Source organism: Ylistrum balloti, unplaced genomic scaffold, assembly GCF_031769215.1.
Source record: "Ylistrum balloti isolate Yb309-2 unplaced genomic scaffold, AGI_CSIRO_Ybal_v1 Utg370916, whole genome shotgun sequence".
NCBI classification, from domain to species: domain Eukaryota; kingdom Metazoa; phylum Mollusca; class Bivalvia; order Pectinida; family Pectinidae; genus Ylistrum; species Ylistrum balloti.
This window is the reverse complement of record NW_026782519.1, coordinates 1,171-26,280: the sequence shown is the minus strand read 5'-3', so window position 1 is coordinate 26,280 and position 25,110 is coordinate 1,171. Positions and strand designations below refer to the sequence as shown.

Below are 25,110 nucleotides of genomic sequence, written 5' to 3'. Positions count from 1 at the left end.
GGCTTCCTTATGATGTGAACTACTCGCACCTGTTCATCCGGTGATTCGGCATCTTTAATTTAGAATGGACAGAAAACCCGGTTACCTCACAAAAAATCCACAAGACGCAGTTAAAGATCTCAAGTGGATCAAGGTAGTGTATAGTTTTAAGGACATCAGGCTGTCAGAAATTCAGATGTGTAAGTTTGCCTATACGTTTTACCGTACGGGCTTACCGTGACCTTGTTTAGCTGTTTGTTTTACTGTTATCTAGTAGATTGACTGTAATAAAAATATATTAACTTACGAGCCTCTGACTATTATTTTATATACTGAAGGTGAAAACATCTTTAGTACCGGAATGGCGAAGAAAACAATTCTAGATTCTGTTATGATAAAAGGGAGATAACCAGGGAATTGTCGGTTGAATTTTCTCGCTGTCGGAGGAACGTAATCACGATAGTGACTGGTAGAACGCGAATCAACCCCTTTTGCGAAAGAACATGGGAGACACATTTCTTCCAAGCACCTTACAGGAATCAAGCAGTACCCGACCGCAATAAAATATGGCTGTACCAACATAGTTCAAGAAGCTGTATTTTTTGACAGCTGAGTGATGGTAACCGTACAAGTGTGACATGGACCAGCTGAATGACAAAGGCAGTATTTAACGCTATAAGCTATATCGACTCATCACCTCAGTGACAGAGATGGTATTTTACTCATTTTAAGATATAATTCTCTTTTTTATTGATAGGTTGTCGGTATTGGAAATGCCAATGTTGGGAAAACTTGCCTGATTAAACACTTTTGTGAGAGTAAGGTGAGTTATGTATAACAATGAGTAGATACAAAGTATATACAACATGTATCTGTGTACCTTTTTATCCAGTAGTAAGCCACCCATATCTATTGTAGATATAGAAACTAAGGTTATTTCATTCCATTGTGCTGCAAAACGCCAACCACCAGACATTCATCTAGAACTAGTAAGTTCCAAACAACCTGATGTTGAGCCAGAATTTGTGAATTCGAAGTTCCCAGATACTGAGCTTGAATTTGTAAGATCCAAACACCTTCATATTGAGCTAGAATCTGAAAATTCCAAGGTCCCAGACATTGAGCCAGAAAAGGTAACTTCTGTGCCTTTTCATTAAAAGATAATTTAAAAATTGATACCATTTGATCAGTTGTCATGAAAGTAAGCAATTGATTATTCTGGGACATTGAATTATCTCCCTTGATTTATTTTTGGTTTGGAATTTATTTCTCAATATTTGTTTTTTATTGACAGCATGCACAGTAGAATAGACAAAGCTTGTTATATAAATAAATAAACATAAACGAAGACATTTTTTATTTCTGTAAGACTTTTTACTCTGACATGTTTCCTAAATGGAAATTATGATTTTTTAAAAAAATTTATTTTTGTTTGTTTCGTTGTTTCTTTGTTTCTTTCTTTTTTCTGTGTATGTGAGGGGGAGAGAGGGGGAGTTACTTGTGAAACGCTTGTGTACAAAGATATATAAAACATATATACAGTCTTTGATTGGTTTTCATAATTTGAGCTTCTTTTCCAACATTTGATGTTCTAGTTTTGTGGTGGATACCAGCCAACAGTTGGTGTTGATTATGGATTCAAGATCCAACATGTGGACGGAGTTGATTGTAAGTACCATCTTTTTATGTCATTTATTTTGATACAGCCTCTGCGCTGTTTCATTTTCTAAAACAGCTCATAATGATTCCACTTCAACATACGTCAGTGTTAGCTAGATATCTGTCTTTATTTTGTGTCTCTGACTTTTTTTTGGAACAACAGATCCTAGAGGGACTCATGAACTTTCAACTTGTCTTTATCAATTGGATTTCTCTTCTTTTCTTATCTTTCCATTATGTCCCAAAACAAAAGTTTTTAGACCATGGGGAACATACAAAAAAAAAAAAAAAAAAACTGATAAAGATCAATCCAGTGCTTCTCAAGAAATACTGATAACAAACTTTTACTTTCAAAATCAAAGATGGCCACCTCATTTTGTTTTTATTTTGATCAATCCAAAGACCAAGAGGAATCTATAAATTTTACTTTCCTCTTTACAAACCTTTGTGTTTGTTCAATAATTATGATGCTCCCATATTTGTAGAAAGTTAGTGGATAATGATAACATATTCCAGTTATATACATATCCATATTTTTACAAAATGTGATGTATTTTGACAGTACGTGTTCACCTGTGGGATCTCTCAGGCAGCCCAGAGTATATTGATGTTAGAAATGAACTCTACCTCCAGACTGATGCTATCTTTATGGTGTATGATGTCACGAATCAAGCCTCATTTGAAGCATTGGATGTCTGGATGAAGGAAGTCAACAAATACAGTACATCTGGTCCTGAAATACGATTGGTCGGAAATAAGGTATGGTAATATTACAGAGAAGAATTCAGAAATATGATTGGTGGAAAAAAGTTTTAGGATAATATTACAGAGCAGAGTTTGAAATATCATTAACCAGAAATAGGGTTTGGTAATTTTACAGAGAAAAGACAGAATATGATTTGTTGTAAAAAAACCTTGAACTCAATAAACTACACAACTTATGACAATATTATTTGGGATATAATCTGTTTAGGAGATAAAAATACTTGTGGTCGTTTCATCACATGCTTTGTTTAGGGAATCAAATTAGATATTTAATATTTATAATTATCTTATTTTTTCAACCCTGAGACATGCATTTGTGAGGGATATTAAATTGTGTGTTCTTCAGTGCAAGGACATTTTTTGGACCAGGGCTCTGAAAGTATTCCAAGATAATTACTCAAAGCTTGGTACAGTTATCAAGCCAGTATTCCAGTGGTGCCTTTTACAATGGAAACGTGCTTGATTTAAGTTCTTTCTTTTTTGTTACCATGGAAACAGTTCAAATTACAAATTTAAGATTTTCTGGACCATAGTTTTGAAACTGTTCAAGACAACTGGTACCTTTAGTGATGGAGGAGCATTCTCTTATTTTCTTGTTACCACAGAAAAAGATTTTGAAACAGATTGGCAAAATTACAAATTTCAGTTTCCAGAGCATGGCAACAAGATGGTTGAAGAACTAACTGAGATTTTGTACACATTTTACAAGTGAGCAGTCATGGTGCATTCTGCCATAGCAGATGACCCTTGTATATATAAATACAAGTATATATAAGCATTTGATGTTTTTGCATATGATTTGACACCATTCACAACTTAATTATATATAAATTCTATATAAATTTACAAATAAGTTGTAAATTGTGTCAAACCATACTCTAAAACATCAACTGAAATATTAATATATATAAATAAGTTCTGAATGGTGTCAAACCATACATCAAAATATAAAGGTGAAATGGAGTTAATACCCCTATCATAATATTAACATGTGTATAATTATAATGATTGTATGTCTAAATCAGCAGGGCACAGGGTATAACGCTATGCTATACATTATTTTCTTCCTTTTTTGAAAGATTGATATTAAGAACAAGCGTCAAGTTGAAAAGGATGAAGCAAAAAAATGGGCAACACAGAATAAAATGGTGTAAGTATAATGCTAGATTATTATCATAGATAAAGTATCATGCTACACAGAGTACAAATCTAGATAAAATGTTATATTATACAGAGTACAATACTACATAAAGTATTACACTACACAGAGTACAAATCTAGATAAAATGTTATATTATACAGAGTACAATACTACATAAAGTATTACACTACACAGAGTACAAATCTAGATAAAATGTTATGTTATACAGAGTACAATACTACATAAAGTATTACACTACACAGAGTACAAATCTAGATAAAATGTTATATTATACAGAGTACAATACTACATAAAGTATTACACTACACAGAGTACAAATCTAGATAAAATGTTATATTATACAGAGTACAATACTACATAAAGTATTACACTACACAGAGTACAAATCTAGATAAAATGTTATATTATACAGAGTACAATACTACATAAAGTATTACACTACACAGAGTACAAATCTAGATAAAATGTTATGTTATACAGAGTACAATACTACATAAAGTATTACACTACACAGAGTACAAATCTAGATAAAATGTTATATTATACAGAGTACAATACTACATAAAGTATTGCACTACACAGAGTACAAATCTAGATAAAATGTTATATTATACAGAGTACAATACTACATAAAGTATTACACTACACAGAGTACAAATCTAGATAAAATGTTATATTATACAGAGTACAATACTACATAAAGTATTGCACTACACAGAGTACAAATCTAGATAAAATGTTATATTATACAGAGTACAATACTACATAAAGTATTACACTACACAGAGTACAAATCTAGATAAAATGTTATATTATACAGAGTACAATACTACATAAAGTATTACACTACACAGATTAAAAATCTAGATAAAATGTTATATTATACAGAGTACAATACTACATAAAGTATTACACTACACAGAGTACAAATCTAGATAAAATGTTATATTATACAGAGTACAATACTACATAAAGTATTATATTACAGAGTACAAAACTAGATAAAGTATTACACTACACAAAGTACAAAACTATATAAAGTATTATATTACACAGAGTACAAAACTAGATAAAGTATTATACTACACAGAGTACAAAACTAGATAAAGTATTATACTACACAGAGTACAAAACTAGATCAAGTATTATATTACACAGAGTATGATACTAGATAAAGTATTATATCACACAGAGTACAAAACTAGATAAAATATTATATTACAGAGTACAAAACTAGATTTACAGAGTACAAAACTAGATAAAATATTATATTACAGAGTACAAAACTAGATTTACAGAGTACAAAACTAGATAAAATATTATATTACAGAGTACAAAACTAGATTTACAGAGTACAAAACTAGATAAAGTATTATATTACACAAAGTACAAAACTATATAAAGTATTATATTACACAGAGTACAAAACTAGATAAAATATTATATTACAGAGTACAAAACTAGATTTACAGAGTACAAAACTAGATAAAATATTATATTACAGAGTACAAAACTAGATTTACAGAGTACAAAACTAGATAAAATATTATATTACAGAGTACACAGAGTACAAAACTAGATAAAGTATTATACTACACAGAGTACAAAACTAGATAAAATATTATATTACACAGAGTATGATACTAGATAAAGTATTATATCACACAGAGTACAAAACTAGATAAAATATTATATTACAGAGTACAAAACTAGATTTACAGAGTACAAAACTAGATAAAATATTATATTACAGAGTACAAAACTAGATTTACAGAGTACAAAACTAGATAAAATATTATATTACAGAGTACAAAACTAGATTTACAGAGTACAAAACTAGATAAAGTATTATATTACAGAGTACAAAACTAGGTAAAGTATTATATTACACAGAGAACAATACTAGATAAAGTATTATATTACACAGAGTACAAAATAAGGTACACAGCCATATATATATCTTCTCTATAAAGTGAAGCTTGGTAAGGTCATTTCGAAAAATATGAAAGTGGCTCACTCTGTTGAACAATAGATGAACAATGCAGTCCCAATGGGCATCTTGTTATGTGATAATTACGCTGACAAAAATATTTTTGGATGTTGGCAGGCTTGCAATAGATCATTGCTTATTCGGCATAATAATATTCAATAAGATTGGATGAAATTAATTTTTTCTAGGGATGTTACTATAAGCATCTTTTTGGCTGATACATCCTTATTAGCTCCCCTAACCCTTACCTGACCCAAAGGGCCAAGTGAGTTATATGGATACCGTGGTGTTCATTGTCCGTCCAGCGTCCGGCATCTGGCATCTGTCAACTTTAACTATATACTGAAGCTATTCATGAACGACCGAGAGGATTTTAATCAAATTTTGTCTGAAGCCAGGGTTCGAAATTAACTGTATACAACTAGCAAAATTCCAGCTAAAATCTGGTAATTTCTAGCTGGAAAATAATGAACTAGCAAAATTATGCGAGTGGAAATGAACTATACCTAATCACTATTTTTGACGAAACATCTGCCACAAAATGCCTTTCTCCATCTGCCTTTAAATGAGTAAATAGGTTACAAACGCTAAAGTGACATAGATTATCAATACATTCAGAATTCCTCCAGTTTTTCCCTTGATAATTATGTGTAAACTGAATAAAAAGTTGTCTTGGAAAACTCTACGATTTCTGTCTGCTCATCATGTGAAACGCGACATATCAGCTATAAAGACGAACTTTTTCAAAAAGGAAAGCATCTGACAGTGCTTGCGATGACCAAGACAATAGTCAACAGCCACAGCCTGGCCCTTCTGAAAAAAAAAATTGTCGAACTCGGAGCGCGTTTCTCCTGACGCTTCTGATATAAAATCACCGCCACAACCACTTGCATATACGGCAGCTGTCAATAGGTGGTGGGTTGAGGGACAAAGAAAGAAACGACCCACCTTCTGCCAGTAGTGTATTTGACTTGGAATGGAGTGGAATGATCTTTGGTGAAATTAAAAGAACTGAATTGCATGACATCGGTAAATAAAATACAACAAAGTCCAGAACTCTGTTAAACAGTTGTCTTCATAATGATTTAAAAGTCCAGAACTCTGTTAAACAGTTGTCTTCATAAGAATTTATTGAAATGATCGTTAATGTGAACAATTTGTTACATAATATAAATTTGGGTACAGTTACATTAATAAATGGATCTGATCATATGACAGTCAGATTAGATGTAGCTCATACATGAAAAAAAGAAAACTGATAAATTCAAAGTTTATATAGATTTAAAATATTGATAAAGGTAGCAATCAGCCATTCTTATCCAATGTCTTGGATATCTTTTCCACTATCACTCAGTTCCTGAAAAACTCAATATTACAGTAAATAAAAGTCAAACTTATTCACGAAAAATTGCCAGTTTGTTCATCATTTTTGCTAGTGGAAATTTTAGGCACTAGCAATGGTTTGCTAGTGACTAAAAAAGTTAATTTCGACCCCTGGAAGCATCCTTGGGGAAAGTAGAACCAATTTTGTGTAATTTTTAGTGGGTCTGGGAAAGGGAAATCAGTTTTGTATAAACAGTTGGTCTAGGCCTCCTAGGGTAAGATTAGCAGCGCCCAATAAGGAAAATCTATCATTTTCTTTATGATCTACATTGTTCTTCAGGAATTGCAGAATATTGTCCAGATTTAGTCTGAACAATGCTTGGGTGAAGGGAAATCAATTTCTCTAAAACTCAAGTCTTGGACTCTTGGTGTAAGAGAGGTGGGGCCCAATAGAGAGAATCTATCAATTTCTTTAAAATCTACTATCTTGTTCTTTGGGAATAGTAAGATATTGACCAAAATTGGTCTGAAGCATGCTTGGTTGAAGGGAAATCAGTTTTGTATGAAGTGCGGGTCTTTGCCCCCTGGGGCCAGATGGGCAGTACCCTACAGGGAAAATCTTAACCCCCAAATAGATTTATTAAATTTTCATATCATTGCTTTGCACCATCAATAATTCATTTGGATCTTTGGTTCTTTGAAACAGCTGTGATCCCCACTGAATAACTAAAGCATTGATGAGCATCAGGAGATAAACATGATCATAACTGATAATTTGTCTTGGGGTCTGGTCCCACCCCAGAACAGATTACATCTTTGGAGCCAGTGAGATTTCCATCCCATAACTTAATAGAATTTCTGGACATCAAGAGATTAACTAGTGTTCTCTGTCCCCACCCCAAGGGAATTTAAAGCTTTATCTGTTGGGGTGGAGCTCAATAAGGAAAATGTTTTCCCTCTAAAGAAATGTTAAGTTTTGCATTATTGACTTAAATAGCTAGATGAGCGATACTGGCCCTCTGGGCCTCTTGTACCAAGGTTAACATTTTTGCTTATAAAAGAAGTTAAGTAGAGTTTCTAAGCCACAGGAGAGTTACCTCCCCTTATTTATAAATTTGTGAAGAAGAAGTTACATGAAAACTTAAGATAAAATACATAATCCTAAAAATGTTTGTTTTTCAGTGGTTATTATGAGACATCTGCCTCCACTGGTGAAGGGATTGATTCATTATTCCACGATATGCTGTGCTCCATAATTGAGAGAAAGAAACTTTATAAAAAGTCAGTGTCGCTATGACAACATCATGCCATAATGAACGATTACCAGATATTAATATTTTGAAAACCAGTGTCTGTGATTTTTGTTTTGAGATTATTGTAGTTAATACCAGCTGATGCCACGTTGTTAATTAATATTTATATTATCATCAATGTCAAAGGTCATCAGTATCAAAGGTTATGATATATTCCTATAGTACAGGAATGTCCTAGATTTATAATAGACTCCTATAGTACAGGAATGTCCCAGATTTATAATAGACACCTATAGTACAGGAATGTCCCAGATTTATAATAGATTCCTACAGTACAGGAATGTCCCAGATTTGTAATAGATTCCTACAGTACAGGAATGTCCCAGATTTATAATAGACACCTATAGTACATGAATGTCACATATTTATAATAGACTCCTACAGTACAGGAATGTCACAGATTTATAATAGATCCCTACAGTACAGGAATGTCCCAGATTTATAATAGATCCCTACAGTACAGGAATGTCCCAGATTTATAATAGATCCCTACAGTACAGGAATGTCACAGATTTATAATAGATCCCTACAGTACAAGAATGTCCCTGATTTATAATAGACTCCTACAGTACAGGAATGTCCCAGATTTATAATAGATCCCTACAGTACAGGAATGTCCCAGATTTATAATAGACTCCTACAGTACAGGAATGTCCCAGATTTATAATAGACTCCTACAGTACAGGAATGTCCCAGATTTATAATAGACTCCTATAGTACATGAATGTCCCAGATTTATAATAGATCCCTACAGTACAGGAATGTCCCAGATTTATAATAGATCCCTACAGTACAAGAATGTCACAGATTTATAATAGATCCCTACAGTACAAGAATGTCCCTGATTTATAATAGACTCCTACAGTACAGGAATGTCCCTGATTTATAATAGACTCCTACAGTACAGGAATGTCCCAGATTTATAATACACTCCTACAGTACAGGAATGTCCCAGATTTATAATAGACTCCTACAGTACAGGAATGTCCCAGATTTATAATAGACTCCTACAGTACAGGAATGTCCCTGATTTATAATAGATCCCTACAGTATAGGAATGTCCCTGATTTATAATAGACTCCTACAGTACAGGAATGTCCCAGATTTATAATAGACTCCTACAGTACAGGAATGTCCCAGATTTATGATAGATTCCTACAGTACAGGAATGTCCTGATTTATAATAGATCCCTACAGTACAGGAATGTCCCAGATTTATGATAGATTCCTACAGTACAGGAATGTCCTGATTCATAATAGACTCCTATAGCACAGGAATGTCCCAGATTTATAATAGACTCCTACAGTACAGGAATGTCCTGATTTATAATAGATCCCTACAGTACAGGAATGTCCCAGATTTATAATAGACTCCTACAGTACAGGAATGTCCCAGATTTATAATAGACTCCTACAGTACAGGAATGTCCCAGATTTATAATAGACTCCTACAGTACAAGAATGTCCCTGATTTATAATAGACTCCTATAGTACAGGAATGTCCCTGATTTATAATAGACTCCTATAGTACAGGAATGTCCCAGATTTATAATAGACTCCTACAGTACAGGAATGTCCCAGATTTATAATAGATCCCTACAGTACAGGAATGTCCCAGATTTATGATAGATTCCTACAGTACAGGAATGTCCTGATTTATAATAGACTCCTACAGTACAGGAATGTCCCAGATTTATGATAGATTCCTACAGTACAGGAATGTCCCAGATTTATAATAGATTCCCATAGTACAGGAATGTCCCAGATTTATAATAGATCCCTACAGTACAGGAATGTCCCAGATCTATAATAGACTCCTACAGTACAGGAATGTCCCAGATTTATAATAGACTCCTACAGTACAGGAATGTCCCAGATTTATAATAGACTCCTACAGTACAGGAATGTCCCAGATTTATAATAGACTCCTATAGTACAGGAATGTCCCTGATTTATAATAGACTCCTACAGTACAGGAATGTCCCAGATTTATAATAGACTCCTACAGTACAGGAATGTCCCAGATTTATGATAGATTCCTACAGTACAGGAATGTCCTGATTTATGATAGATTCCTACAGTACAGGAATGTCCTGATTTATGATAGATCCCTACAGTACAGGAATGTCCCAGATTTATAATAGACTCCTATAGTACAGGAATGTCCCAGATTTATAATAGATTCCCATAGTACAGGAATGTCCCAGATTTATAATAGATCCCTACAGTACAGGAATGTCCCAGATCTATAATAGACTCCTATAGTACAGGAATGTCTCAGATTTATAATAGACTCCTATAGTACAGGAATGTCCCAGATTTATAATAGACACCTATAGTACAGGAATGTCCCGGATTTATAATAGACACCTATAGTACATGAATGTCCCAGATTTATAATAGACTCCTACAGTACAGGAATGTCACAGATTTATAATAGATCCCTATAGTACAGGAATGTCCCTGATTTATAATAGACTCCTATAGTACAGGAATGTCCCAGATTTATAATAGACACCTATAGTACATGAATGTCCCAGATTTATAATAGACTCCTACAGTACAGGAATGTCCCAGATATAGACTGTAAGAATTATGTGACAATCACACAATAGTGTTTATATGTACTTAATATATACGCAAGGTTTTATGAAATAAAATCTTAAAATATTCATATAATAGGATTTAATTGGTCCATTTATTTGTGAAACCTTTTTTTTCTAAAAGGTTGGAACTTATAGCAAAGAATGATAGATATTTTGGACCAAATATTCAATTTTCTGTTAGATCATTAACCATATGTATTTTAGGACTTGGGATTTTACATCACTGTCAACATTATTATTTTTCATGAGCCAAACCTTCACCATCTTAATGAAGTTTCAGCTGATTGTTTGTTGTAGTACATATTGTATACAATAAAATACTTAATTTTGTACTGATTATGTAGCAAATTATATGTATCAACTTTATCAGTCTGTGTTTCCTCTGACCCCCACACCAGGTGTCAGAGTGGAACAAGGGTACACACTCCTGACCTCAACACCAGGTGTCAGAGTGGAGCAAGGATACACACTCCTGACCTCAACACAAGGTTTCAGAGTGAAACAAGGGTACACACTCCTGACCTCAACACCAGGTGTCAGAATGGAGCAAGGGTATACACACTCCTGACACCAACATCAGGTGTCAAAGTGGAGCAAGGGTACACACTCCTGACCTTAACACCAGGTGTCAGAATGGAGCAAGGGTATACACACTCCTGACACCAACATCAGGTGTCAAAGTGGAGCAAGGGTACACACTCCTGACCTTAACACCAGGTGTCAGAGTGGAACAAAGGTACACGTTCCTGACACCAACACCAGGTGTCAGAATGGAACAAAGGTACACACTCCTGACACCAACACCAGGTGTCAGATTGGAACAAGGGTACACGCTCCTGACAGCAACATCAGGTGTCAGAGTGGAACAAGGGTACACACTCCTGACCTCAACACCAGGTGTCAGAGTGGAACAAGGGTACACACTCCTGACCTCAACACCAGGTGTCAGAGTGGAGCAAGGGTACACACTCCTGACCTCAACACCAGGTGTCAGAGTGGAGCAAGGATACACACTCCTGACCTCAACACAAGGTTTCAGAGTGAAACAAGGGTACACACTCCTGACCTCAACACTAGGTGTCAGAGTGGAGCAAGGGTACACACTCCTGACCTCAACACCAGGTGTCAGAATGGAGCAAGGGTATACACACTCCTGACACCAACATCAGGTGTCAAAGTGGAGCAAGGGTACACACTCCTGACCTTAACACCAGGTGTCAGAGTGGAACAAAGGTACACGTTCCTGACACCAACACCAGGTGTCAGAATGGAACAAAGGTACACACTCCTGACACCAACACCAGGTGTCAGATTGGAACAAGGGTACACGCTCCTGACAGCAACACCAGGTGTCAGAATGGAGCAAGGGTACACACTCCTGACCTCAACACCAGGTGTCATAGTGCAACAAGGGTACACACTCCTGACACCAACACCAGGTTTCAGAGTGGAACAATGGTACACACTCCTGACCTCAACACCAGGTGTCTGAGTGGAATAAGGATACATACTCCTGACCTCAACACCAGGTATCAGAGTGAAACAAGGGAACACGATCCTGACCTCAACACCAGGTATCAGAGTGAAACAAGGGAACACACTCCTTTCACCAACACCAGGTGTTAGAATGGAACAAAGGTACACACTCCTGACACCACCACCAGGTGTCAGATTGGAACAAGGGTACACGCTCCTGACAGCAACACCAGGTGTCAGAATGGAGCAAGGGTACACACTCCTGATACCAACACCAAGTGTCATAGTGCAACAAGGGTACACACTCCTGACACCAACACCAGGTGTCATAGTGCAACAAGGGTACACACTCCTGACCTCAACACCAGGTGTCTGAGTGGAATAAGGATACACACTCCTGACCTCAACACCAGGTATCAGAGTGAAACAAGGGAACACGATCCTGACCTCAACACCAGGTATCAGAGTGAAACAAGGGAACACACTCCCGACACCAACACCAGGTGTTTGAAGGGAACAAGGGTACACACTCCTGACCTCAACACCAGGTGTCAGAGTGAAACAAGGGTACACACTCCTGACCTCAACACCAGGTTTCAGAGTGAAACAAGGGTACACGCTCCTGACCTCAACACCAGGTATCAGAGTGAAACAAGGGATCACAATCCTGACACCAACATCAGGTGTCAGAGTGGAGCAAGCGTACACACTCCTGACCTCAACACCAGGTGTTAGAATGGAGCAAGGGTACTTATTCCTGACCTCAACACCAGGTGTCAGAGTGAAACAAGGGTACACACTCCTGACCTCAACACCAGGTGTCAGAGTTGAACAAAGGTACACACTCCTGACACCAACACCAGGTGTCAGATTGGAACAAGGGTACACGCTCCTGACAGCAACACCAGGTGTCTTAGTGGAATAAGGATACATACTCCTGACCTCAACACCAGGTATCAGAGTGAAACGAGGGAACACGATCCTGACCTCAACACCAGGTATCAGAGTGAAACAAGGGAACACACTCCTTACACCAACACCAGGTGTCTGAAGCGAGCAAGAGTACACACTCCTGACACCAACATCAGGTGTCAGTGTGGAGCAAGGGTACACACTCCTGACCTCAACACCAGGTGTTAGAATGGAGCAAGGGTACTTACTCCTGACCTGAACACCAGGTGTTAGAGTGGAACAAAGGTACACACTCCTGACACCAACACCAGGTGTCGGAATGGAGCAAGGGTACACACTCCTGATACCAACACCAGGTGTCATAGTGCAACAAGGGTACACACTCCTGACACCAACACCAGGTTTCAGAGTGGAACAATGGTACACACTCCTGACCTCAACACCAGGTATCAGAGTGAAACAAGGGAACACGATCCTGACCTCAACACCAGGTATCAGAGTGAAACAAGGGAACACACTCCCGACACCAACATCAGGTGTCTGAAGGGAACAAGGGTACAACTCCTGACCTCAACACCAGGTATCAGAGTGAAACAAGGGAACACACTCCTGACACCAACATCAGGTGTCTGAAGGGAACAAGGGTACACACTCCTGACCTCAACACCAGGTGTCAGATTGGAACAAGGGTACACGCTCCTGACAACAACACTAGGTGTCAGAGTGGAACAAGGGTACACACTCCTGACCTCAACACCAGGTATCAGAGTGAAACAAGGGAACACGATCCTAACCTCAACACCAGGTATCAGAGTGAAACAAGGGAACACACTCCTGACACCAACATCAGGTGTCTGAAGGGAACAAGGGTACACACTCCTGACCTCAACACCAGGTGTCAGATTGGAACAAGGGTACACGCTCCTGACAACAACACTAGGTGTCAGAGTGGAACAAATGTACACACTCCTGACACCAACACCAGTTGTCAGAGTGAAACAAGGGTACAAACGTGATCACACATATTCTGTAATAATCATTCAGCAATTTTTATATACTGTGTTTTAATCTCTCATGTTTGCCTTAAAGGCATTAGTCATAGTATTGAAGGAAAGAAAACACATGTGATTTGGCCAAGATTCTGAACAGCAGAATACCTGGTACACACTCCATAAAACGACATGTTACCACTTAGTCCCTGATCATTGATACTAGTGTTATAAACAAATATTTTATATCAGTACAACCCATAACCACGCTGTTGATAACAACATAGGTGTCAGAGTGGAACAAATGTACACATTCTGTTGATATAGTACACACATCGGTACCATTTCTAGACTATTCTGTTGATATAGTGATAGTCAGGTCACACATCAGTACCAGTTCTAGACTATTCTGTTGATATAATGATAGTCAGGTCACACATCAGTACCAGTTCTAGACTAATCTGTTGATATAGTGATAGTCAGGTCACACATCGTGACCACAGACTATTCTGTTGATATAATCATCACAATTTTTATATACTGTGTTATAATAATCTCACACATCAGTACCAGTTCTAGGGTATTCTGTTGATATAATGATAGTCAGGTCACACATCAGTACCAGTTCTAGACTATTCTGTTGATATAGTGATAGTCAGGTCACACATCAGTACCAGTTCTAGACTATTCTGTTGATATAATGATCAGGTCACACATCAGTACCAGTTCTAGACTATTCTGTTGATATAATGATCAGGTCACACATCAGTACCAGTTCTAGACTATTCTGTTGATATAGTGATAGTCAGGTCACACATCAGTACCAGTTCTAGACTATTCTGTTGATATAATGATAGTCAGGTCACACATCAGTACCAGTTCTAGACTATTCTGTTGATATAATGATCAGGTCACACATCAGTACCAGTTCTAGACTATTCTGTTGATATAGTGATAGTCAGGTCACACATCAGTACCAGTTCTAGACTATTCTGTTGATATAGTGATAGTCAGGTCACACATCAGTACCAGTTCTAGACTATTCTGTTGATATAATGATCAGGTCACACATCAGTACCAGTTCTAGACTATTCTGTTGATATAGTGATAGTCAGGTCACACATCGGTACCATTTCTAGACTATTCTGTTGATATAATGATAGTCAGGTCACACATCAGTACCAGTTCTAGACTATTCTGTTGATATAATGATCAGGTCACACATCAGTACCAGTTCTAGACTATTCTGTTGATATAGTGATAGTCAGGTCACACATCAGTACCAGTTCTAGACTATTCTGTTGATATAGTGATAGTCAGGTCACACATCAGTACCAGTCAGACTATTCTGTTGATATAATGATAGTCACACACATCAGTACCAGTTCTAGACTATTCTGTTGATATAATGATAGTCAGGTCACACATCAGTCACACATCTGTTGATATAATGATAGTCAGTACACATCAGTTCTAGACTATTCTGTTGATATAGTGATAGTCAGGTCACACATCAGTACCAGTTCTAGACTATTCTGTTGATATAGTGATAGTCAGGTCACACATCGACCAGTTCTAGACTATTCTGTTGATATAGTGATAGTCAGGTCACACATCAGTACCAGTTCTAGACTATTCTGTTGATATAATGATAGTCAGGTCACACATCAGTACCAGTTCTAGACTATTCTGTTGATATAATGATAGTCAGGTCACACATCAGTACCAGTTCTAGACTATTCTGTTGATATAGTGATAGTCAGGTCACACATCGGTACCATTTCTAGACTATTCTGTTGATATAGTGATAGTCAGGTCACACATCAGTACCATTTCTAGACTATTCTGTTGATATAGTGATAGTCAGGTCACACATCAGTACCATTTCTAGACTATTCTGTTGATATAGTGATAGTCAGGTCACACATCAGTACCAGTTCTAGACTATTCTGTTGATATAGTGATAGTCAGGTCACACATCAGTACCAGTTCTAGACTATTCTGTTGATATAGTGATAGTCAGGTCACACATCAGTACCAGTTCTAGACTATTCTGTTGATATAATGATAGTCAGGTCACACATCAGTACCAGTTCTAGACTATTCTGTTGATATAGTGATAGTCAGGTCACACATCAGTACCAGTTCTAGACTATTCTGTTGATATAGTGATAGTCAGGTCACACATCAGTACCAGTTCTAGACTATTCTGTTGATATAGTGATAGTCAGGTCACACATCAGTACCAGTTCTAGACTATTCTGTTGATATAGTGATAGTCAGGTCACACATCAGTACCAGTTCTAGACTATTCTGTTGATATAGTGATAGTCAGGTCACACATCAGTACCAGTTCTAGACTATTCTGTTGATATAGTGATAGTCAGGTCACACATCGGTACCAGTTCTAGACTATTCTGTTGATATAGTGATAGTCAGGTCACACATCAGTACCAGTTCTAGACTATTCTGTTGATATAGTGATAGTCAGGTCACACATCAGTACCAGTTCTAGACTATTCTGTTGATATAGTGATAGTCAGGTCACACATCGGTACCAGTTCTAGACTATTCTGTTGATATAGTGATAGTCAGGTCACACCTTAAAACTTACATCAGTGTTTTTGTATGGAACAAACATACAACTCTGTTTTTGTAGGAATTATTCTTTATCTGTCATTTGTTCTTAAAGCCAAATAAACCACATACAGTGTACAGTACTTACTTGGCTGGCTTTCTTTCTCAATCCGTTCATACATTCTACTTTTCCTGGACATAAAACCCATTATTTCAGTTGATTTCACACCTTTAACAATGTTATATACATCTAATACACTGTCAAAAGTAACCTATGCTAAAATTAGAATTCTGTGATTTTTCATCCTGACCTTTGACCTCAGAACCTGGAGCTAGAAGTCCCAGAAGGACCATGGCACCAACTACTGGGATGATCTTTTTAAGATTTGATGATTTCATACTTTTCCCTTCTGTCCTTTTAATATGTTGTAGTGACAGATGAATTCATCATAAGGTACATTTTTCCTTGTAAAATTTATAAACATGTCAGCCATTTTTCTGGTCAGTGCTAAAATATACAAATAACTTCATCCAGATCTACATGCAAAATATTTGAGAACAAACTGTCCTGTCTGATCCTGGAGTAACGAACATCAGTCAACCATTTTGTTTTTCGGATCAGTCCCAAAATACAAAAAGCACACTTCTTTGGATCAGGTGAAACCTACATATTTGATATTGGAATTTTTTAATCCCTTCATTCCATCTCTGGAAATAGTAATGGCAATTTTCTTTACAAACCTTTAGTTTATCTGACCAGTTCTAACATAGACAGAACATCCGTCAGCCCTTTAGTTTATCTGACCAGTTCCAACATAGACAGAACATCCGTCAGCCATTTAGTTTATCTGACCAGTTCCAACATAGACAGAACATCCGTCAGCCCTTTAGTTTATCTGACCAGTTCCAACATAGACAGAACATCCGTCAGCCCTTTAGTTTATCTGACCAGTTCCAACATAGACAGAACATCCGTCAGCCCTTTAGTTTATCTGACCAGTTCCAACATAGACAGAACATCCGTCAGCCCTTTAGTTTATCTGACCAGTTCCAACATAGACAGAACATCCGTCAGCCCTTTAGTTTATCTGACCAGTTCCAACATAGACAGAACATCCGTCAGCCCTTTAGTTTATCTGACCAGTTCCAACATAGACAGAACATCCGTCAGCCCTTTAGTTTATCTGACCAGTTCCAACATAGACAGAACATCCGTCAGCCCTTTAGTTTATCTGACCAGTTCCAACATAGACAGAACATCCGTCAGCCCTTTAGTTTATCTGACCAGTTCCAACATAGACAGAACATCCGTCAGCCCTTTAGTTTATCTGACCAGTTCCAACATAGACAGAACATCCGTCAGCCCTTTAGTTTATCTGACCAGTTCCAACATAGACAGAACATCCGTCAGCCCTTTAGTTTCTCTGACCAGTTCTAACATAGACAGAACATCCGTCAGCCCTTTAGTTTATCTGACCAGTTCCAACATAGACAGAACATCCGTCAGCCCTTTAGTTTATCTGACCAGTTCCAACATAGACAGAACATCCGTCAGCCCTTTAGTTTATCTGACCAGTTCTAACATAGACAGAACATCCGTCAGCCCTTTAGTTTCTCTGACCAGTTCCAACATAGACAGAACATCCGTCCTACCGTCATTCAACAGCTGTAGGTAGCTCAGGATATGTCTCACACAAATATTTACATATCTCAATGTGTCCATTCGCACAACTCACGTGTAACACTGTCCTACCGTCATTAGCAACAGCTGTAGTTAGCTCAGGATATGTCTCACACAAATATTTACATATCTCAATGTGTCCATTCGCACAACTCACTTGTAGTATTGTTATCCCCTTTTCATTCACTGACTGAGATATGTACGGAGCAAACACCCAACTCTTGTGTACCTTCATATCATCTACTGTCTCAATCTTGTGTTCGTTGGGGTCAACCTGACACAAGGAGGTAAGGTCCAAGCTCTCCACTCTGCGTAATAATCCATAGTTTCCTGTCTTTACCACTCCAAAGAGCGTAATATCATCAGGCTTCACACCGACCTCAGACACTAAGGACACACATTCTTCTGCACCAGACTAACATGTCCCATTCAACAATTGCTGATTAATATGGAGACATTTTTAATCGACATTCTGACGATTCAACCAAATGATAAATGCCTCTAGAAACTTCTTATCTGTCCATAAATCTAATGTAGCTAGGAAGTCAATGGAGAATTTTTTTTATTTAAAATCTCTGACTGAACGTTTATACATGCAAATATTATGACTAGATGTTATAACTATTCTGTTGTGAGTAGATTTTGATATTGTAATGTAACAGAGAAACTTGGACCTGGACAATTTTCTATGAATCCAGTTTTTTGTGTCATTGCCATACAAAAGGGCAACTGTGTCCTGGATATAATCATGAGAAAACTTGTAAAATAAATCATTATCATCATCCGTTTTGATAACGAAAGTTTTGTTCATTTCACCTAAACTTTTCCGTAATGATCTGACTCTGGCTGTACAATCAAGTTCAGTTTCAGGAAAAGCTATATCTACCTTTTTCTTGTCAACACTTTCACCGTTAGGATCTAAACCTTCCCGTAATTTAAGAAGAGAAACAGAAGAGCTTTAAAGTGCTCTTTTGGTAATTTCTTCAGTGTTTCTTTTAAGTGATCAATTGGTTTCTTGATGCGGAAATCCTATATTAGGCGCATGTTTGACTATTTCAGATACCCTTCCACCAGCTAATGTTTTAATGTCTGGGACATACTTTTCTAACATCAATTCTTTTTCCTTGCTCGTCATGCAATGTTTACCTCGCAAGTCTATGGTATCTTCTGCACTGAATAATATACAGGAAGACTTTGAGATACTTTCATTTCGGCCATTTAAAATCAAATTATTTGATTTTCTTTTTAGTTAACCACAAAATGCAGATTGTATCTAGTCTTCTCTTTTCTTCATTTCTTCAAAAAATTCTCCACTAACATCATCAACAAATACAGATAACCGTGCATTTGGCTCAACCATGCTATCCCATTTGTTCATGCTGTAAAGCTGTAAAGGATCTTTTGAATGTCCAGTATCATCGTCCATCAGCCACCTCAACAGTTGGTAGCACATTGATGTCTTCTCGTCCCCTGTGGCGCCATTAATGATGACAATACCCTTCCTTCGAATGGATTCTTTGGCCTTTTCTAGAGCTTTTTTTATCTCTGGTCTAGTTTGATTATTGACTAATGGTTTTGTTGTATCTGCAATTAGAGGGAGGTTCGTTTTCTTAAGTAATAAAAGTAAATAACAAAGGGCCGGTTTCCAAAACGGCCCCTTCTCTTATTCAAATTTCCTGTTGGTAGTGCATTGCCCATGCCGTTGTGGTCACAAATCTATAAAGTATAAAGATTTGATTCACTCTGTTTGTTTTTTATGGCTCCTCAAAGTTGTACCTTTCAGAAGCTGTCTAAGTGTTGATAAAATGTGCATGTTATGTAAAATATTAATGAAAATCTAATCAAATGATAGTCACCGTAAAGAATACATTCATGGCATGATTGTGACAAAAAATCATGTTTCCATCGCCCCATTTGGCTGTTTTATGGAAGAAACAATCTCAAAAATGCCATTTTCGATGATAACATTTTAGACACAAAAACTGTGTTTTTTAGAGAATACACCCTTTTATGGGCGTTGGATGCAAACCAATTTTTATCCTATTAAATAGTACGTAATATGCTATTGATGAGAGGAAAAATCATCAAAATAGAAGTGGTGGAACATTTTCAAATGTTGGGTTGAATTAGCCTATGGTTGAATTGCCGATTTTCGACTTTCTTTAGATAATTAACAAAAACACGAGAGTATTTGCTCGGTATGTTGAGAATATGTACACAGATATGAACAAAAGTGAGAGAAACACTTTTTCATAAAAAAAATCCAAGATGGCTACTTCGCAAGTCCCAGTGGTTGAAGACATTGGCTGACAAATAGACAGAACAACAAAAAAACGTGTTCCTTATGCTTTTTTGGTTGGTTTTCGCATTTACGGGAGTGTTCAAAGCTACGAGCGATTGTATAATACCTACATTTATAAGTTTGGTTAGACACATGGTAACGGGGATCTTTCATATCGAGCCCCAAACATACTTTCGACATATGCACTCTGTTGCCGCATCGAAAACTATTTCAAGTTTTGTCGGAATTTCTTTACCTGTGGTTGTAATGGTCGAGGGTTTTCCAGCGGTCCTGTAATACCCAAGGTAGTACAAGATATGAGATGTGCGCACACATTCCCATCGTTCTCTCTCCAACTGGGCACTGGCAGTAGTAGTCCTTTATTGGGGCCTCAGCATCGGGTGAAACGGTGAACAGTATCCAAACGTTATATTTCGTTTGGCTTTTGTGTCGAGAATGTATCTGACATCTGAGAAGGTCTGGGGAGTGCTGGTAAAGCCACACCTCATAGTCGCCGTCATCACTTAAATGTTCGGCGATGTAACCAGGAGCCAGAGATATCTGATACGTTCCACACGTAATGGTTCTCAAGTAATCAAGATCGAGACGGGGAAACAGTACTTTTTTTTTTAATTTTTACACATCATAAAACTGTCATGAAAATATCCGCTCTGATATTCAATATAAAAGTTTGTATATAATAAGCTATATAATAGGGTTTCAGACAAGGTTGTTACTCATTTCCCATTTTCTTTCAATTTACAACCACATTCAGGCGGCGATATGAGAACGTTCCACCACATGGTATTAGCTGATGTTTGGTACACATATGAAACAAGTAAAGCTCTATCCGATTTTCTGATGGAAATTTGCATCCAAAACTATATAACGGGAGAAAATTGCAAATTTATGGCATTTTTCTTCATAATTGTGTCTCTGCAAGTGCATTTTCATCCGAGAATTTTTTTTTTATGTTTTATGAATAAACACGATGTTTTGGAAATATTTATCAAAAGAAATTTATACTATGTTGCTAATTACAATTTCGAGATAACCTTCTTTTATTTACGAACTTATGTCTTTGATGCTGAAATTGACAACTTTATAAAAATACATTTTCACTGAAATTATGAAATCTGGGTGTTGGAAAGGTGTAAAATTATTTTTCGGAAAAAAAACAGTAGTTTATACGGGGAAATTATACGGGGGCAGGCTCCTATGGAGAATTAACATTACTGGAAACAGGCCCTTTCCACTTTTTACCGTGCCCCTCACGCCCAAGACCCACCATTTATACAAATTGATTCTTCTTCACCCAAGGATGCTTCGGACTAAAGAGTATACAAAAGACAGACAAGTGAAAAGCACATTTTTTTTCCAAATATAGTTTAGAGTTAGATACTGTAGAGGTAAACAATGAAGATAACTGTATCATGCAGCTGTTTCGTCCTTCTAAGACTCGAAAGTGATTAAAAGGGACGAAATATAAAAGCCGAGGAGGCGACTAAGAAAACGCGAAAGTGATCAATGGAAAAGTCTAAATTAAGACTGGGTGATGATGCAGCCCATAATTGAATAATTTCATAATTTTCATTGATCCGGTGATTTTAGAACATGGTCAAGAGCATGTGTATTTCTGAACTGTGCCGCTTTTCGAATGAATGACAAGCAAGTTAAGGCAAACCTCGGGGATCAGGAGTGTCTACCTCCTGTTATTTTAAAGATTGTTCAGCGAAACACAATAATTCAGTAACGTAACAACGTAATAACGTAACTCAGAGTAAACCAAAAGCATCGCGAAAATCCCAACATGGCAACATAATCATAATTCAAATTCAAATTTCATAAAACTAAAGCAAAATATGAACAAAAGAAGGATTTACACGGAGACTCTTGAAAAAGTACAAGGAGAATAAGACCAGGTGTTCCGGAAGAGCAAGCGTCTTTCTGCTTTATCGACGACACCCGCCATGTAAAGTTGTAAGCCTTGGTCAATCCAAGTAACTGATGTCGTGTTATCTAAAGATAAAAAGGTATACAAAAACGGAACCAACAGACAAACAAATGAGCATCATATACATATACGTCCAGATTCATACCGCACAAATTTAATATTTCTCAATGAGATCACTATGGCGACCATAAAACTTCCCGATAATATTCATCAACCTGCATCCTTTGATGAACCCTTGTGTTACTAGTCACGCGATACCTTCTTGCATGAAATTCGTGATTATGGAAACAGGTCAGGGAACAGAAGAAGGATTTTCAAGAATTTGCTCGAACTCTCCTATTGTATCCCTCCCCACCCAATCCAACCAATCTATCATAATACAGACAACATCACAATACACAGATCAGACAACATCCTAATACACAGGTCAGACAACATCCTAATACACAGGTCAAGACAACATCCTAATACACAGGTCAGACAACATCCTAATACACAGGTCAGACAACATCCTAATACACAGGTCAGACAACATCTTAATACACAGGTCAGACAACATCCTAATACACAGGTCAGACAACATCCTAATACACAGGTCAGACAACATCCTAATACACAGGTCAGACAACATCCTAATACACAGGTCAGACAATATTCTAATACACAGGTCAGACAACATCCTAATACACAGGTTAAGACAACATCCTAATACACAGGTCAGACAACATCCTAATACACAGGTCAGACAACATCCTAATACACAGGTCAGACAACATCCTAATACACAGGTCAAGACAACATCATAATACACAGGTCAGACAACATCCTAATACACAGGTCAGACAATATTCTAATACACAGGTCAGAAAACATCCTAATAAACAGGTCAGACAACATCATAATACACAGGTCAGACAACATCCTAATACACAGGTCAGACAATATTCTAATACACAGGTCAGACAATATCCTAATACACAGGTCAGACAACATCCTAATACACAGGTCAGAAAACATCCTAATACACAGGTCAGGCAACATCCTAATATACAGGTCAAACACCATCCTAATATACAGGCCAGACAACATCCTAATACACAGGTCAGACAACATCCTAATACATGTCAGGATATAAATTCATACACAGGTCGGCCATTACACGTATACGCAGGTCAGTAAAATCATGAAACATAGATAATTCTTTATTTTCATACACATGTCAATCAATATTCTCAAACACAAGTTAAACAATATTCTTATACACAGGTTAGTAAATATCCTTATACACAGGTCAGTAAATATCCTTATACACAGGTCAGTAAATATCCTTATACACAGGTCAGTAAATATCCTTATACATAGGTCAGTAAATATCCTTATACTCAGGTCAGTAAATATCCTTATACACAGGTCAGTAAATATCCTTATACACAGGTCAGTAAATATCCTTATACACAGGTCAGTAAATATCCTTATACACAGGTCAGTAAATATCCTTATACACAGGTCAGTAAATATCCTTATACACAGGTCATCTATTTCCTGATACACAAGAAAATCAATATCCTAATCGATATTGTAAAAATAAAACATATGAAAGCTTTCTATCATAACTCTGTTTGGTAATAAAAAAAGGTCTTTCAAAGCAGTGGGATCCCTCACAACAGTGACATCACACCTCATGGCACCAACATCACCCCTCACAACAGAGACATCACCCCTCACAACAGTGACATCACCCCTTATGGCACCAACATCATCTCTCAAATCACTGTAGATACATGTTACAATGTTTGAAGAAGATCCAATGTTATGTCAAAATTCTAAACAGTTTTGATAAAAACCGGTTTTTAGTACAGCCATAAGAACCCTGATGTAGGATGGACAGCTGACAAATGACGGAAGTCCTATCTTTATCTAATAAGTGCAGAGTAGAACATTTCACAAACGTTAGCAGAAAAATGTCTTTTGTTCATGTTTGCACTACTTTTTAAATCTTAAATAATTTAATGTTTGATGAAAAAGTATCCCAGTTATACATTCCACCTATACGTTTATCTTTTATGTTTTCAAGAGCTGTAACATATCTCTCATCTGTAATGGGGTCCATCGTCAATGTCTTTAAACTATCCACTGCAGCTACAAACGACCCTGACCTGAGCTCATTTGTCTCTATATCTTCAACACATTTGTGTATAACTGCCCATCTATTGTGGAAGTCTCTATCAGAATCCTGGAAACATCCAACTAAAGGATATAACATTTTCTCCTGTGGCTTATTCAACAGGGGAAGTATTTTATAGTGTCATCACGGATAGTTACTACACAATTGTGTCACCACTGATGGTTACTACAAAATAGTGTCACCACTGATGGTTACTACAAAACAGTGTCACCAATGATAGTTACTACACAATAGTGTCACCACTGATGGTTACTACAC

General features: G+C 36.9%; 1 protein-coding gene and 1 pseudogene across 1 annotated transcript; one reads left to right on the top strand and one right to left on the bottom strand.

The window, feature by feature from the left end:
• The first annotated feature begins 64 nt into the window (after positions 1-64).
• On the top strand, positions 65-8,175 carry LOC132559464 (dnaJ homolog subfamily C member 27-like). Its single transcript, XM_060224082.1, has 6 exons — positions 65-133; positions 737-802; positions 1,575-1,647; positions 2,201-2,397; positions 3,483-3,553; positions 8,061-8,175. The coding sequence occupies exons 1-6, from the start codon at positions 65-67 to the stop codon at positions 8,173-8,175; spliced, it is 591 nt and encodes a 196-aa protein (XP_060080065.1).
• Positions 8,176-18,406: 10,231 nt separating this feature from the next.
• LOC132559463 (uncharacterized) lies at positions 18,407-24,900 on the bottom strand (annotated as a pseudogene).
• Between the last annotated feature and the right edge of the window lie 210 nt (positions 24,901-25,110).